Source organism: Lissotriton vulgaris, chromosome 9 (genome assembly GCF_964263255.1).
Source record: "Lissotriton vulgaris chromosome 9, aLisVul1.2, whole genome shotgun sequence".
NCBI classification, from domain to species: Eukaryota; Metazoa; Chordata; class Amphibia; order Caudata; family Salamandridae; genus Lissotriton; species Lissotriton vulgaris.
The window spans coordinates 842,375,169-842,393,567 of NC_141697.1; the positions used below are offsets into that span (position 1 = coordinate 842,375,169).

General features: G+C 51.4%; 1 protein-coding gene across 1 annotated transcript in view; it reads right to left on the reverse strand.

Moving 5' to 3' along the window:
• The window catches only part of ATG2A (autophagy related 2A), a 2,120,972-nt gene that overhangs the window by 1,991,699 nt on the left and 110,874 nt on the right, over window positions 1–18,399 (reverse strand). Inside the window, exon 3 of the mRNA XM_086939522.1 lies at window positions 15,360–15,512. Coding sequence (XP_086795648.1) covers window positions 15,360–15,512 — 153 coding nt within the window. The remainder of the gene's footprint in view (window positions 1–15,359; window positions 15,513–18,399) is intronic.

Below are 18,399 nucleotides of genomic sequence, written 5' to 3' on the forward strand. Positions count from 1 at the left end.
AAGACCCTAAAGGGTATGATCAAAGGATTACCAGAAAAGCTCAGGCGGAGAAGGGACATCCTTCTACCCTGCCTTTTGTTTGCTTACAGAGAGGTCCCTTAAACGGGGGTTGGCTTCAGCCCCTTTGAATTGTTGTTTGGGCACCCTGTAAGAGGACCCCTATGTCTGGTGAGGGAAGGATGGGAGTTACCTCTCAAAAAGCCTAAACAAGACATAGTGGACTATGTACTTGGTCTCCGCTCCAGGATGGCTGAGTATATGGAAAAGGCATCCAAAAACCTTGAGGCTAGCCAAGAATTGCAGAAAGCTTGGCATGACCAAAAGGCTGTCTTGAGTGAGTATCAGCCAGGACAGAAGGTATGGGTGTTGGAGCCAGTGGCCCCAGCAGCACTCCAAGACAAATGGTCTGGACCCCATACAATTGTTGAGAAAAAGGGAGAGGTTACCTACTTGGTGGACCTAGGAACTCCCAGGAGCCCCCACAGGGTGTTCCATGTCAACAGACTGAAGGAATATGTTGACAGGGCAGACATGGGCTTGCTCATGGCTACAGATGAGGGACAGGAGGAAGAGAGTGACCCTCTCCCAGACCTGCTCACTCAGAACCCTGAGGATGGCTCAGTTGATGGTGTGGCCTTAGATGGCAGCCTCACTGAACATCAGCAACATGACTGTAGACAAGTTTTGCAGTCATACAGACATATGTTCTCATTGACACTCAGTCAGACTAACTGGTCTACCCATGTGGTGGACACTGGTGACAGTCTTCCTGTAAAAAGCAAGATTTACAGACAACCTGACCACGTCAGGGACTGTATAAAGACTGAGGTGCAAAAGATGCTGGAATTAGGTGTTATTGAGCCTTCAGAGAGCCCCTGGGCTAGCCCAGTGGTTCTGGTCCCCAAACCTCACACCAAAGATGGCAAGAGAGAGATGAGGTTCTGTGTGGATTACAGAAGACTCAATGCTGTCACCAGGACAGATGCACACCCTATTCCAAGGGCAGATGCGCTCATTGACAAGTTGGCTTCTGCCAAATATTTGAGCACATTTGACTTGACAGCTGGCTACTGGCAAATCAGGTTAGCTGAGGAGTCTAAAGCCAAAACTGCATTTTCTACCCCAGGTGGGCATTATCAATTTGTGGTGATGCCCTTTGGTTTGAAAAATGCACGTGCCACCTTCCAAAGGTTGGTGAATCAAGTCCTTACTGGGTTGGATGACTTTTGCGCAGTATATCTGGATGATATTGCTGTCTTCAGCTCCACCTGGGAGGATCACCTGGTCCACCTGAAGGAAGTGCTTGAGGCTCTGCAAAAGGCAGGCCTCACTATCAAGGCAACAAAGTGCCAGATAGGGCAGAGTAAAGTTGTATACTTGGGCCACCTTGTAGGTGGAGGCCAAGTTCAACCCCTGGAGAGTAAGATCCAGACCATCAAGGACTGGTCCCCTCCAACTACCCAGACTCAGGTCAGAGCTTTCTTGGGCCTGACTGGGTACTACAGGAAGTTTGTTAAGAATTATGGGTCCATTGTGACTCCTCAATGATCTGACATCCAAGAAGATACCCAAAAAGGTTCAGTGGACAGTAACGGTCAAAAGGCATTTGATGACCTGAAGAAATGAATGAAATGAATGAATGAAATGAAATGAAAATTGATTTGTAGAGCGGATGGCTGCACTAGAGCATCCCAGCGCTAAAAGAAACACAAAGCTACCAACAGCGTGCACCAAAAAGTCAGACATCAAGAGGGAATAAGTGGGTTTTCAGGGCTTTCCGAAATTTCCCCAGACTAGGTTCCTTACGAATCGCAACTGGGAGGGCATTCCACAGCTGACCGGCATTAACGGAAAACCGGCGGCCACCAGACCGTGCCCTCTTCGATCTCGGGATTGTCACCAGATTGCCATGGTCGGACCAAAGGGAGCGCAACGACTTGTAAGGGCGGATCAAGTCCTTCAGGATAGGGGGGCCGACGCCCTGAAGTGATCTGAACACAATGCAGAGGGACTTGAACTACACTCTTGCTCGGATCGGCAGCCAGTGAAGGGCCTTAAGGGCAGGTTTGGCAGAAGATCTTTTTGCCGATCCGGTGAGCAGCCTGGCAGCCGCATTCTGGACTCTTTGGAGCGTATTGAGGGTTAACTCTGGGGCCGCCAGGAATAGGGTGTTGCTATAATCTAGCCTAGATTGAATAAGTCCATGCACCAGAAGTTTCCTGGAGTTGGGCGGGAGTAGCGGAAGAATTTTCCGCACTGATCGGAGCAGGCCATAACAGGTCCCCGCAACCCTTTTGGCATGTGTTCCTATTGCCAGCTCCGGCTGGAACTAGACCCCCAGGCTTTTTATTGCATCCTTAGGGGAGGGGGGGCACCCAGACAGGGGGACCACATGGTTTTTGGGAGAGAAGTAACCGAGTTGCCCAGGAGCATCAGCTCCGTCTTGGTGCCATTAAGTTTTAGTCGGGAGCCTGACATCCAGGACATAATGCCTGATAAACAGGAGGCAAACTTTTCACCATGACTTTCTGAGAGAGACAGCGAGACGACCAGTTGTGTGTCGTCTGCGTAGGTAACTATTTTCACCCCGAAGGGTGAAACCACCTCCTCCAGTGGGGCCATGTAAACGTTAAAAAGCGTAGGGCTCAAAGATGAGCCCTGCGGGACTCCACACTGAAGGGGGATAGGCTCAGATCTAGTGTTGCCTTTGCAGACCTGATAGACCCGCCCGCTTAGATATGAGGTGAGCCACTTGAGAGCCACGTCCATCACTCTCATCTCGGCCAGACGTTGAATCAGGATACGATGGTCCACAGTATCGAATGCAGCGCTTAGATCCAGGAGGACCACAGCCGCGGATCCTCCTGAATCTAAGATGCATCTGGCCTCCTCCACCATGGCGATTAGGGCCGAGTCAGTTCCCTGCCCGGGACGAAAGCCCGTTTGAGACCGTCGCAGCAGGTCATTGGACTCAAGGTAAAGTGATAGCTGCCGGTTGACGCATTTCTCAGCGATCTTGCTGAGGCCCGGCAGTAAAGAGATGGGAAGAAAGTTTGACAGGTCCGCGGGATCGAGGCCTGTTTTTTTTAATAGCGCCTTTACCATCGCCTGCTTCCAGCTAGGTGGTACTACGCCCTGATTGAAAGAGGCATTTTACAGGGCCGTTGCGGGGGCGGCAATGGTGTCAGTAAACCGCTTGAGAACATGGATAGGCATGGGATCAAGGGGAGAGCCGCTCTTAAGGGCGGACAGCTCGGCACAGAAAACCTCCCTCGAGATAGGTGTGAAGCTGTCCAACACTACCCTGTCTGGAGCGGTGTCTGGCTCAACTTTATCCAGCCTGGGGGCACTCTGGGGAAGACTGGCTAGAATGTTACGAAACTTGGTGTCAAAGTAATGGGCCAGTTGGTTACATTTGTCTTTGCTCCCATCTTGTGATACAGGTGGAGTGGGGACTTTAAGCAGCTCCTTAACAATCTTATATGTCTCCCTCGAGGAATTAGAAGAGGTTTTTATTCTTTCCTCGAGGAAGGCAGCTTTAGTCAGATTGCGAGCCGCCTTATAGGATCTCATAGCTTTGCGGTAATCTGATCTGGTGTTAGACGGCCAGTTCTTACGCCATTCTCGCTCGAGTTTTTTGCACTTTTTCCTCATCATCCTCAGTTCAGGCGTGTACCAGGAGGACTTAAGGCCACCGTTCTTTTTTTTTTTCACCATTTTCATGGGCAGAACGGCATCTAAGGCAGAGCATATCCAGCTATGGAGGTTAACATCGGCCTCCAGAGGATCGACTTCAAGTATGGGGACCGTATGTTCAAGTGCTGTGGTTAGGTCCTTCATTGACAGTTGAGACCATAGCCTTTGAGGGGTACGTGAGGGCGTTGCGGGGGGAGGTCTAGGTTCTATGGTGTGGTTAAGCTCGAAAAGGATCAGGAAATGGTCCGACCAGGGGAGGGGAGAGGGGGTAAAGACCTAAGTTGGGAGATGTTAGAAAAGACTGGATCCAACAGATGGCCTTTTACGTGGGTAGGCTTGGAGTTGTGCAACACAAGGTTGCCCCTCCTGAGCTCAGATCTCAGGTCTGAAGCCACTTTATCATCTTGATTATCAAAATGGAGATTCGGGTCTCCCAGCAGCAAGAAGTTTGAAGAAGAGGCTGCCAACGCCAACACAGTGTCGAGAAGGGAGCTAGTAAATTGCTTTATTCCGCCCGGAGGGCGGTAAACAAGCATGCCTGAGAGCGAGTTGTTGGGGGAAAGTTGTATCCTAAAATGAAGACTCTCGGCGTCCAGAATGGGACCCTTATCTGCCCTACACGTGAATTTATCCCTGTAGATTATGGCTAACCCCCCCCCCCCCCTTCCCTTGAGATCTATGGAAGCATTGGATAAGATAGCCATCCGGAAGGGCGTTAACAATATCAAAATCAGAATTGACAGATAACCACGTTTCAGTGAGAAACAGAATGTCCAAGTTGTTATCCTGGATTACATGGTGGATCTGTAGAGAGTGTTTGGGCAGGGATCTGCAGTTAAATAGTGCCATAGCCAGCGGGACCCCCGCGTGAACTCCTATTGTAATGCCCTGGCCCCTACTGTGGCAGAATTCACACGGCATGAATAAGTCATCTGATCTCACTCTCAGTATCGCGAGTCAACCGGTGGGAGGAGAATAAGATCCTCCTTTGAGTACTTATCCCCGTGGTGACCTGACATGGACAGCATCCCTGGCCCTAGGTCCGTCCTGGCCCGGATGGGCCCAGACGGGCTTGCCTCTGGCGCGGACGGACATGAACTGCCATTTATGAAGCTCGTGGGCCTGGAATCGCCCGAGCACTAGAGCGCTAAGTGGCAGAATTCCCCCAAGATGGCGCTTACAGAGATTGCGCTGGGGAGGTAAGCCTACAGCCAACCGGAGCCCTAAATCGGCCCTCAGGTAGCAGGTAGCCACACAGAAAACAATGTACTGATGTACTAATAGTGCACAGATTACAATAGCAAGTTAAAAAACGATTGCGAACAAATCGGTAATTTTCAGTAATATTCTATTAAAATCAATAGCGAAATGTGTGCAATATGTGGATGCAGCCTAACTCCCAGTAACAGCCAGGGGAGCTTTGTGTGTCAAGAAGAGCGCCAAATGAGCGAAGCAATTTATAGCGCGAGGGCCTGGAATCGCCCGAGCACTCGAGCGCTAAGTGGCAGAATTCCCCCAAGATGGCGTTTACAGAGATCGCGCTGGGGATCTCTGTAAGCGCCATCTGGGGGGAATTCTGCCCCTTAGCGCTCTAGTGCTCGGGCGATGAAGGCCATGTGCTCTGCACCTATCCTGAAGAGTCTTGACTACTGAAGAGAGTTCATTGTCCAAACAGATGCTTCTGAGTTGGGAGTGGGAGCAGTGCTTTCACAGCTTAATGTAGATGGTCAAGACCAGCCCATTGCTTTTATTAGCATAAGGCTGACCCCCCGAGAGAAACGTTGGTCAGCTATTGAGAGGGAGGCCTTTGCTGTGGTGTGGGCCCTAAAGAAGTTGAGACCATACTTATTTGGCACTCACTTCAAGATTCAGACCGACCATAAGCCCCTCTTATGGCTTAATCAGATGAAGGGTGAAAACCCCAAACTACTCAGGTGGTCCATTTCCCTACAGGGGATGGACTTTACAGTGGAGCACCACCCAGGGACTGACCATGGCAACGCAGATGGTCTCTCCAGGTACTTCCACTTAGAACATGAAGACACAACTGGTCAAGGTTAGTCTAATGTCCCTGCGTTTGGGGGGGGGGGTTGTGTAGGAGAGTAGGGTCTGCTATCCTATGGTCACCCCAAATTTTTGCTTTTTGCTTCACTGGTTTATGACTTAATGTGGCTGTGGGCCTGCTAATCAGACCCACAGCCTGCTGTTCTCTCTCTAAATTACTGCCAATGCACTCTAGGTGCATTACGAATTGGAACTGGTTCACCTTATTGGCCCCTGTAACAGTGTACCCTAGGTACCCAGGGCATAGGCGTTTCCAAGGCCTACCAGGGGCTGCAGCATGTATTGTGCCACCCCTGGCCTGGCCTCTCATTTGACACAACTGGCTGATCACTCAGCTGGGGCAAGTTGGTGTAATCACCTCTTGCTTAGGTGTAGTATACCTATACCTAACCTAAACTGGACACATATGTTCCTATCAGCCACTCCTATGGAAGGCCTCATCAATCCTTAAGGCAGAGTGCTTGGAAATATGTGAGATGGTGCTCTAGCATGAGCTGAGCCTGTCTGCAGCTGTCGGGAGCAATTCCCTTAGCTGTTCCGGGATATTGCCATACCATATACTCTTAAGTGCATTATAATCCTCGCGGTTATTTGCTAACTTTGGTTTGGCTTTATCAAAGCATGTCGAGTAAGGTGTCATACGATTCGGAATACTATCCCCTCAACAGTTCTGTCGACGGGGATAGCATTCCACCCTTCTAGAGGGACACGACATGTACATAGCCTTAACCCCGGTTAAAGTTAACCAGAGCCTCAGCATCCATTTTGTGATGCCAGTTAACCAGAGCCTCGGCATCACAAAATGGATGCTGCCACCACAGACACAAGTCTGACCTCCTGCTGCTGGAAGTCCTTCCAGCGAGGGAGGCTTGGACAAAGGGTTTCCTGCCTTGGGAGGTGCGAGCACCACCCCAGATAGGATTTTGTGTATTGGGTAGGACAGGGCTGACTAGAATCAGACATGCCCGGGGCACACAAGGTGTCCCCGTGCATAAGCCAGTCCAAACCGGTCCTGGGACTTTCCAGACCCAGGCCTGGCGAGGAGCAGGACAAAGGAAAGGGGGTGTAACCGCCCCTTTCCTGGTCCCACCCAGAGGAGGGACCTAGCAGGTGATCCACCCCTCAGATTGGGAATAAGAGTGGGAGCAGTGCCATAGCACCTCAGATCATCCTGAATCAACTTAAAACTAAGAAGACGACTGGACTTCAACATTCTGCTGCACAGAAGACTGAAGAGTATCTCCCTTGTGCCCTAGGAGTGGCCACCCTGTGAACACAGGCACCATCCAGCAACTCGACGTCTGCTTTGCCGCCGCCTCCCGCCGGAGCCCGAGCCCAGAGCCTGACAAGACCCAGACTCCCAGACTTCGCACCGGCCGATCCGCAGTCCCTGCAAAGAAGGGACCCGTGGAGGCACCGAGAGACGTGGGACCGGACCTCTTGAAAGACCCTAGACGCTGACTGCGCAGCACCCGAGGCACCCTCGACGCTGTGCTTTGGGGTTTGAGAAGCCCCACAACCGAGCAGCCCTTGCACCGAAGATCAGCCCCCCAGCATCTCCACAATCTGCGTGGGGCCCTTTTGCATCGTGCCACTCGACACGCCATCCCGGCCACTTTTCACGTGGTCAGCGGCCATCTTGGCGACGAAACCTACAATCTACACTGCGGGTCTGGTTGCTCCAGACTTGCCCTCGCTCCTGTAAAAGGGAGCACCCGCTCTGACCTTGCTAGTCCGAGTGATAAGCCTTTTTCACTCCCTGCGTGGCTTGCATTAGCCAAGGCCTGTTTGCTCCGATCAAGTTGCTGACACCGCCATCAGCTAGAGCCTTCCTGGGACAGCTCGTGATCGACTCCTGGACGTCCTCGACCTCTTCGTGCCCACGTGGCTACTGAGAGAAGCTACACCTCAACGCCTGTTTGCACCCGACAACGCCTGGTTCCAATCTGGTTCCACGGTAGTCACTGGCTAGTGACTTTGAACATTGTCCCCTCCGCTTTCAGGTCTTCACCACTTCAGATCCACCCTTGGATCCACCGGAACTCTTCACATTGAGCCGCCTGCAGCATCTTCAGCTCCAAGCACCATCGACCTGCGTGACGAAACCAGACACTACTTCGCACCTGTGCACCCGCTTCCTGTGGGTGAGGTAACTCAACAACGCCAGTGTTCCTACACTGGTACACACCTCTAGTGTCTGTGTCTAAAGTTTCACTCCTCTAGGTCACTCGGAAGGTTCCTAAAACACTAACTTTGTAACTTTTACGCACCATAGACAATGCATTGGTGAACGCGTGCACTTTAAGCACTGCACCCGAGTCTCGCAGGCCTTTCCCGACTTAGTCACTGCTAGTCCCGATCAGCTCCAGCGATTCCCAAGGCCCTAGGCCTACTTCCTTTTCGATTGGTATCTCTTATACCACTTTCTTAATATATGGTTTGAGTGGCCACCCGCCCTCATCCATATTGTGCAACTTTTGTGTATTCTAAACTGTGTTTTGTTTTAACGCTTGTGCTTCTGTGCTCATAAAGAGTATAGGGGATATTTGTAGTTAATAAATATATATATATATTTTCAATATATATCTGTGTGGTGCCCTTTCATTTGGTATTCAAGGGGATTGTGTATGGTAAAACAGCTTGCTTCACATGCCTTCCAGAGTTTAGCCTAAGACTGCTTTGTCCACGCTACCACTAGGATAGCTGGTCTATAAGGTTGACTTACAACCAATCATCATAAGGGTTGCTTGGCATGGTACAAGGTGATCACTAGAACTAGTGAGCATCATATACCAGGCCAACTTCTCACACTGGGTACCTATAGTACACTCTACAGGGGCTCATAAGGTGACCCAGTATCCAATTGGAGATCTACCTAGGGTACATGGAGTCCATTTTAAAGAGAGAGCAGATAGCCTGGGGTCCTGATTAGCAGGATCCCAGGCCAACTAAGTCGAAAACCAGCTAAACACTAGGCAAAAAATCTGGGGTAACCATAGTCAGGTATCCACCTTCCTACACTCTGGTTCACCCCTCGGACGGCACCTTCCCAGCCGGACATCGGACATTGTTCTCCTCACATCTCCATTGTGTTCCATACCTGCATTCCTTACCCCCATTTACCATTCCCCCTATACCTTTTCACTTCCTATAAGACGTGTTTACACGCTAATAACTCTCCTTATTATGTAATGCTCATGTTTTTTTTTCCCCTGTCGATGTAATTATGTAACCTGAAACTCACTGAACCTCATGTAAAGCACTCCGATACCTCTGGGTCTAGCCAGCGCTATATAAAACTTTGCAAATAAAAATATCAATGTCTCATGCAGGTTACCCTGGAGTCTGGAATTTGGTAGGAGGGCTAGGAAATCTTCTCCTTTCACTCAAATAATTTTCAACTGAAAATTCACCCCGGTTCAGAGTTGGACTTGAAGGGAGGGAAGAATAATTTACAAGGGACCAGATCAAAACATTCGAGAAGATGAAATGGGACAGATTATGGACAGCAAGGCTCTTATTACTGAAGAAAGGGGGAGAGTTCACCTCCAAAATACATATGCAATTAAGGGTTAAGCAAGGTTGTGTTGGACGGGGACCCGGAGGGTCGGCCGAGTACAGGGGGAGAGGCCTCCGGTGAGGGCCGTCTCCGATGAGCGTACAGACAAGTAACTTCCCCCCCACAGATGGACACCACACAAGGATGAGATCAACACACTTTATATAAGGTTCTCGAGGCAAGATGATACGATACAATGGGGTCAGGACACGAGGATCCTCCCAATTCTAGTCTCTGTAGGGGAAAGGGTAGCGGGACAGTCTTGGTACCGGTCCGGTACAGGTGCGGCAGGAGGGAAGCTCCCCAATCCTCGAGCTCGGGGATCTGCAAGAATGAGCCGCGGCAGCGCCAGCAGGCTAGGATGATAGTTCTCCGCAAGGTGGGCCGCGGCAGCGCCAGCAGGCTAGGACGAATGCTTACAACGAGGAGGGCCGCGGCAGCGCCAGCAGGCCAAGGCGATGGTTCACGTTGAAGAGGGCCGCGGCAGCGCCAGCAGGCCAAGACGATGGTTCACGTTGAAGAGGGCCGCGGCAGCGCCAGCAGGCCAAGGCGATGGTTCACGTTGAAGAGGGCCGCGGCAGCGCCAGCAGGCCAAGAAGATGGTTCACGTTGGAGAGGGCCGCGGCAGCGCCAGCAGGCCAAGACGATGGTTCACGTTGGAGAGGGCCGCGGCAGCACCAGCAGGCTTCGGAGATGGATTCACAAGGAAGGACCGCGGCAGCGCCAGCAGGCCGTCAAGGATGAGTTCTTCACGGTGTCTCTCGACTCCAAGATACAACTGCCTTCCTGCTCTGGAGCTGCCCCAGTTATAGGTCTGGTCTCCTTTGATGTCCGGACCCTCGCACTTGGAGGTCGGGAGGTCGGGAGGTCTGGGATGAGGGAGTCCAGACACCCAGCAGGGGGGTGGAGCCAGCGCCCGGGGAGGCCGGGGGCGATCGACACCTGGCGGAGGGGAGACATTGACACTCCCTCTCCCATTGACCTGCCAAGTGGTCTCTTCACCTCCTGGGTGGATGGTGGTGCCTCGATGTCGGGGCCTGGCCAGGCCCAGGGTTGGGGTCGAGCCGAGGCCACGCGGCCTGGTTACGTTGTGTCCAAAGATGGCGGCGGGGCCGGGGCAGTGGTGCTGACGGAGGCCCGGGCTAGCCGTTGCTGGGGTGTTCGAGGGCTGGAGTCCCGTTGGGGGCGGGTCGTAGGTTGACCCAGTGGGTTGCCGGGATGGTTCTGGTCGGGGATACAGGACGAGCAAGGGTCCGGTACCCGGCATGCGGGGAGGGAGCGGGCCTTCCACGCGGCCTGTCCAACAGGTTGTATACGTGGCTACAGTAGTCACCTGAATGCTCGCACTCGCTGTTAAACGCAATACTTTGCACATTCTCTGTTAAAATTGTTTTTAAGAACTGCTTTTAGAAATTGTTTTAACCTTATAAAATTGCACTGACCCTATGATGTGATATTGCTGAATTTGACCGACCGGAGACCCGCGGTGCCGCCTGTCAGAGCGAGCCCGCCATTTTGAGGGTCAGCGGTCTAGTTGACCCACCTCCCAAAACAATAAAAATCACGCTGGGTCGACCGCGCAGCGGGCGCGCCAAAGGCACGCCAAAGGCAAGCCTGTCTACTCCCGTCGGCACCCGGTAAGCACCCAGCGCCAGGACCCCTGGTCGGTTTCCTGTCCACAAATATAGCCAACAGCAACTCTATGACGTGCAGATTGGGGAGTGCTCGCCATGTAGTAGCTGGCAGGGGGGATAAGACCGGAATCCTATAAATGCAGGGGATGTGGTTTCCGCTTTGTTTCACTGTCCGGGATAAAGGGGAATGAGCCCACTACATTAGGCGTAGGGATCAAAGATCTTCTAAAGACAACAAAGGCCAGAACAATCAACAAGTTCCCTTACATAGACCAGGTGATAATAGCGGGCAGAAAAAGGAAAAGAAAACTATGAAACCAATACAAACTCTGTCATGTATACTATTGAACACGCGCTCACTTGTGAAACATAAATATCAATTAGAATGCCCCCTCCAATCAGATAATCCAGATATTGTTTTTTTAACTGAGACCTGAACTGATGCCAGCTCCGGTCCGGATTGGAACATGGCTCTGCCTCCAGGCTATGCGATGTTGCAACATGATAGGATAGAATGCAGGAGGGGGGGGGGGGTATAGCCCTGATCTATCAAGAGAATTTAAAATTGCGCCATGAGGTTACTATGGTGCTTCCAGCAGAGGCGCTTTTATTTTCATTTAAAATCAATGAATCTTTTACATTCCAAGGGTTACTTGTCTACAGGCCCCCAGGACCCAGAATGGTGTCCTCGCAGGCCCTTTTAAACTTTTTAGAATCAAGCGCAGATTCAGACTTTCTTACTATCTTGGGTGATTTTAACTATCATCTTGAATTAGAGACTAACGCAGACACATTAAGACTTATGGATAATTTAGCAGCAGATGGGCTCTCCCAAATAATACTGGAACCCAGGCATTTAGCAGGTCATACTCTGGATGGTATTTTTTACAAACCAACCAGACATAACCATAATAAAGACATTACCTTTACCCTGGACAGACTACAGAGCTATTTATTTCAACGTGAGCAATAAAATGCTTACCTTATCTCCACCATTTCCTGTTATAAAACAGAGGGTCCGGAAATGGAACAGGGTGAAAAAGGATGAGCTGGAACAGGTGTTGATTCCGGGCCCGCCTGCGTTAGATAGTGATAATGATATAGCAGCCAACCAATTTAATAATTGGATCAGGATAGCTGCACATGGTACTGCTCTGGAAGTCAGTGGCATCCATAATCCCCCCCCTGACGACGGAGGTGTGTGTCCCGGTGCCGGGCACGCATGTCGTGGGCACACTCGCCCTGTCTGGGCACCTCCTCTCAGCAAGGAGGCATGGCACGGACAGTGGTAAGACCACCTCTGACAGGACTGCACAGGTGCCGCCTCCTGACGGCATCCCCACAAGCCCCCGCTATGCTCCCTCGACAGCCCAGAACCCACTGAGATACATAACAACGGTTGGTTCATCAGTTCATCAGGAATGCATCGTACTGTCTGCCCCGGGGCGCAGTGCCAATAAAGTTCTCAGGTGAACAGCCCTAAACCTCTGCCCAGCGCCCATCGTGTGCCCCAGGCCTCGCGGTGTAATAATGTATGTAGCACTTCCTGCCAGAGGGTCTCCGCTTCACAGCACTGTAAACAACACGTGGAAAGAGGCGACTTTTCCATTCAGACCTGGGTTATTTCGGATCAGTCCTGGCACTGAAAGCTCGAGCACAATCTGCAGTGGAGCCCAGCAGTCAGTCCGACGTCACAGGCAGGCAGCTCTAAGGGTGCAAGCCAGACGTGAACTTGCTTGGAGAACTCCCTTTGCCATGGCTCACTAAGGCTGCACGCTGGTGCAACAGCGGGAGACTGGAAAAACCCTGCTCTCGAAAGTGCCGAGACGGGAAAACACTAAGTGCAGCACTTAAACAAAGAAATCAAAGAAACAAATACATGGAGGGTTGTTGTGAGCTCTTTGGATAAAACAGGTGAGAGGAAGAGAGAAGAATCATGGAAAGATGGAAGTGTGTAGGAGCATAGAAAGGAGGAGATGGGAGGGAGATGGAAGGGAGATGGAAGGCCGTGAAAAGGAGCCCAAGGCAAGCGGAAGACTGTAGTATTCTATTGGATAGAGAACACGTTCTTCCACCGCCAGAAATGGGTATTTCAGTCAGAAATGCAAGTTTTCTTTTCGGAAAGGACCCCCTCCCAAGAAGACAGCCCGCGCAGTGCCGGCTGCTGCTACTGGTGCAGTTAAGACCTCGCCATCCCAACCAAGGGCAATAAAAGCTGTGTAAATACCACTATACAATAGTCTAATCTCGGAGCATCTGTGGAGCCTGTGCCTCCCGCCGTGGAAACAGTGCCAGGCGCTACCCCAGACTCCGAACGAGTGTCTTTCCCCTCTGCCATACCGGCACTCAGTGATGTGACACTTTATACTAGACACACATCTGCATGCAGTACATGGAGATGGTGGGTGAGTAACCGTGCATTCCCATGGAGTGAATGTCTCTTCTAAAACAGCCCGTGAAGAGGCCCCTTCCACAGCACGGGCCCCTCAGGTGTGAACACAGTACAGAGCGCCATGCGCTGCCCTGGAGCTGTCACTGTGCCAAGCGCCCCGCGTGCCCTCCCTGCGGGGGCTGCACCTGTTAGGAGCGTCGCTGGACAAGGGCGCCAGGGTCCGCCTAGCGCCTGAGTTACCGGCTACCTACCTTGTGAAGCGGTGTGATCCTGGATAGATCACTTTATTGAACTGCGCCAGGCGCCCCTTATCGGCCAACAGTGTGACTTTTTAGAAAGAGTCAGCCACACAGTATTAGGGGTTACATAAGAAAAGTGGGCCGTGACATTCCTTTTTGTCTCCATAGTCCCAATAAGTCTGCTCTCTGTTAGTCACATCTATGTTCTCTTCCTAGAATATTAAACACCTGCGAAGGCTTCCCCTATGCTGTCCTCAACCCAAGCATTCCACTTTATAGGGCAGTTCCAAATCTTAGGGGTATCCTTGCCCCAAAGAGGCGGGCAGGGGCGCCCTGCCAGTTTTCGGTATGCTTCACATCACTGACTGGGCAGAGGTGAGATCCGTTGGCTCATCTGTGCGCTGCCGTGTCATGGGAACTCACCTCTGATCCCGGCTTCCCCCATGTGAGCTCGCTGTGATCCTGCGCAAACCCTTTCTCTCCGTGCACCGCGGTGAAAAGAGAAGGGGACGATAAGAGACAGGATGAGCGTCTGCATGAATCCCGGGCTCCAGAGTGGGCATCTCTGAGTGTATGCACCTCGATTGCACCGAGAGATGCTGCCCTCCCTGACCCGACGGCAGAGTTGATGCACATCTCAGGAAGAGACAAGAAGTGCGGATAAAGTGCTGCATGAGATGCGGGTACCGCAGAGCTCTCAGTCCCAGCTCTCCTTGGTACTGAGAGCGCCGCTACCTGCCAAGTACTGGCATAATCCACCCTTCCTGCCCCACATGAGCATAGGCCCTCGTGTCAGACAGAAACAAGCAGTGTACGCAAAGTGCTGCACGCCGCTGAGGCAGCTGTAGGTATAGCGGGGCTCTCCGTAACAGTTGGCACTTAGAAAGCACTTAAATACGGATGACACAGCACTTCCTACTCAATACTCAGGGTACTTCAATCTCTCCTACTGGGACACTCTTCCCTTCATACCCCCGCGTTAGCACAGATCACAATGACAGGCAGAAACAAGACGTGTCCATAAAGTGCTTCAAACAGCTGAGGCAGCTGCGAGTACCCGTGACACAGTACCAGCACGTGATGATACCTAGAGAGAGTACTCTAACCGCTCAAGTAGTGAAAGAAGGCACACTTGTACTCTACGTTAGCACTGATCACACTGACAGGCAGAAACAAGACGTGTTCCTAAAGTGCTGCAATACAAGTCAGGTCCCGGGCCGGCAGCCAATCACAGCGCGGCCCGGGGAATGACGTCACAAGACTGACTGGGTGGTTCAGCTGCTAAGTGAGCACGAAGCACTACATCTAGCTGGTGGGTCTCCAGGCACACAGGACCCGTCTCTCTCTGGATCACCGGCAGGACGGGGGAGGAGGCACGGACAGTGGGCGGGTGGGAGGGAGGAGGCACGGACAGTGGGCGGGCGGGAGGGAGGAGGCACGGACAGTGGGCGGGCGGGAGGGAGAAGGCACGGACAACGGGTCGGCGAGAGGGAGGGTGTTTGGAGCGGGACATGGGACCCCTTCCAAATTGCGACTGCATTACCACCATCTTGAAGAGGGTGGTAATTTGAGAGTATTTTGAGACCGCAATTACGCAAAATATTCATGCATGGGGTTGCGACTCACTATTTAGGAACTGAACATGGCCCTGGGCCGTTTTGAATGTGCAAACGGGTCACAACCCCGTTTCTGCATGCAAACTAGGGTCACACATCTGGCCCTCATTGGGGAAATAACAGCTAATTATAGAGAGAGATTGTCAGCTAAAGTCTCACCAGTCTCTATGGTCTGTGCAAACATCTCCAAGCCTTCGAGTGGCTGCGGCGGCTCTGCCGGTTCTTCCACCTGCTCCTTCAGGCACTCCTGGGCTAGCTGCATGCTTGTGGTCATGCATGAGGACCAGCTTTGTGAATCTGACCCCGTGGGCGCTGAAAGTAGAAAAATAAAGAGAAGGTCAGTAGTAAGCAGGCATTTACACAAGGCTGTAAGATGGAGAACCGGAAGGGGACACCCTCTGCTTCTTGGTGATCTATTGTGCAAGCATTTAGGCCAATTAGGAAGCACAGACTCATGAAGGATACAATCATATTGGAGGATAAGTACAAAAATTAGGCAATGAATTAACATCAACATAGTTTCTTCGGTGGTTGCCCTATGCATTCCACATGACCTTGACCAAGAAGATGTTTTATTATCGCAATCATTCACTTGCAGGAAATCTAAAAGAAATGATGCAGAGCATCAGAAAGCAACTGTTGGCAACTTCGACCAGCGCGCTAATGATTTTTCTAAAATGGAGACTTCCTATACTGACTCTGACTCGATCTCAAATATAGTTCTGATGTCTTTGGCTTGAGCCTATAAAGTCTGTTAAGCCTAGCCACTTTCTTTTCATCCTTCTAGGAGGAGGCTAGAGCTCAGGATAAGCAGCAAACCACAACAAGAACAACTGGAGTACAGGTTTACAGAATTGGGCAGATTCTGTCCCCGCCAATGTCAAAACAATGATGTTTACTGAAAGAATTTATGGTTCAAATATCTTTATTGAATTTAAACACAGAAGCATTTCCCATACAATTAGTTGTCATCAACTTTGCTCATAACAGTACAGCTTGGCAGCGCCTACCGAGAGTTTAAATATATTTTAGACAGTACCTGCCAAGTGCTCATGCGTGGGATAGAAGTAAAAAAGCAAACAAAGAAAAGGAGAACAAGAACCCCCCTTTCCCCCAGAGCCCCCCTCCCTCTTCCCATCCAGTGCTCCCAAGGCTTCCATCCTCTTGTCAACCTCCCATTCCCCACCTCGCCCATGTCAAGCCCTTAGTAACCAATTTAACATTCTGCCTTCCGTGGATCTGTGAGGCGGAGCAATCTAAAATAAATATCGGGAACATGTGACTTCTCGGAACTCTGCGGGCAGTAACCAGAGAAACGGTTGCCACAGATCGTTGTATGCGGACCCCTCTCCCGCCATAGTGAGGGACAGTTTCTCCATCCCAAGCACGTGCCAAAGTCGGTGGAGCCATCCAATAAATGAGGGCACAGTGGGGGAACACCAATGTATAAGGATATTTTGAAGCGCTGAACCTAGTGCTATAGCCATCTTTCTGCCTCTGAGCGATTTTAGGGGGTAGGTCAGGGGATTAGGGAGACCTAGTAGTAAGTACGCTGGGAAGCATGGGAATTTATTCTCGAAGTTTTTATCTATTTCATCCAACACTTGAACCCAGTAAGATTGAATGTGTGTGCACTCCCACAACAAGTGTACTAGATTACCTATCTGGCCACAGCCTCGCCAACAAGTTGCGTCACGAGCGCGGTATATCGCATGTAGTCTCTCTGGGGTGTAATACCAATATGTTGCGACTTTTGTGAGTGTCTCCGTAAGTCCCATATGGTATGCAGAGTGTCTAGCTCTATAGTATATCTCCCCCCATTCTTTGTGACTAAGAGTCCTGCCTAGTTCCCTCTCCCAACGCTCTCTGCCTGGATTGTGTGTATATACCTGTGTATTCTGTAGCATCTTGTAAAGGTCAGAGATGTGTCTGGCGTCTGTCTTGCGGGTGATGAACCATTTCTCGTACGTGAATAAGCGTCTGTCTGCGCTGGTGCGGACCTGAGAGTGCCGTGCCTGTAAATATCGCAGCACCTCAGTTTCCGGGAAGCCGTACTCCTGTCTGAATTGGGAAAAGGGAATGACCCCCTCGGTCCCATATATGTGGTATAAAACCCGACAGCCGGCCGGCCTCCAATGTGCGAAGGCCACTCCATCCGCGTCTGGGGTGAAGTCGGGATAATGGACCAGCGGAGTGAGGGGAGACGGAAAAGTTGTGAGGTAATGGGAGACACTGGTGGCATCCCACACCTCCATGATGACCAGAGTTATGTGCGAGGCATATAGATTAGGGGCCTGTGGGGTTTGCGCAGGAAAGGAATTTCCTGTAGTGGTCTTCCCGCTATTGACTGGTCTTGAAACAGCCAGTGTTTCTCCGATTCCCATCTGCTCCATTCAACCAAGTGCCGCAGCTGGGCTGCTTGAAAGTACACATGAAGATCTGGGATGCCCAGACCCCCCCCCATCTCTGGGTCGAGCGTCGCCAGTGCTCTTCGCATCCCTGGTTTCCGGCCATTCCAGATAAACTGGGCCAATTCAGATTGCGTCTGTCGGATCCAGCCGGCTGGTGGTCGAAGAGGTAGAGTGCGGAAGAGGTAGAGAATCTGGGGTAGGATAGACATTTTAACCGCCACGATCTTGCCCAACCAAGAGATAGAGTAATGCTTCCACTGGCCAACTTCGCGTCGGATTTTCCCACGCAGAATGGCGTAGTTGGTAGCAACCATGGTGGGGAGGGAGTTGGCCAGCTGTATCCCCAGATACGGAACGTAATCAGTCGCCCATTGAATGGGAAACAGTTCCTGCAGGTACACCCTCGTGGCAGGGGACAACGAGAGATCCAAGGCTATCGATTTGCCGGTGTTCCCTTTGAATCTAGCCACCTTGGCAAAGGCTTCAAATTCTGCCATGCATGCTGGAAAGGCTGTCTTTGGGTTAGTCAGTGAGAGCAGTACATCATCGGCATATAGGCTGACTTTGTGAACGTAGCCTCCAAACTTGATCCTTCGATTGCTGCGTTCTTTCGCACCCTCTGAGCCAGAGGTTCCACGTAGAGGGCAAAAAGAAGGGGCGACAATGGGCACCTCTGTCTCGTGCCTCTTTCGATAGAAAAACTGGGGGAGGTATATCCATTCACTCTGACCGAGGCCGTCGGGAATCTGTAGCAATTAAAAATAAAGGTGCAAAACTTCTCGTATCCC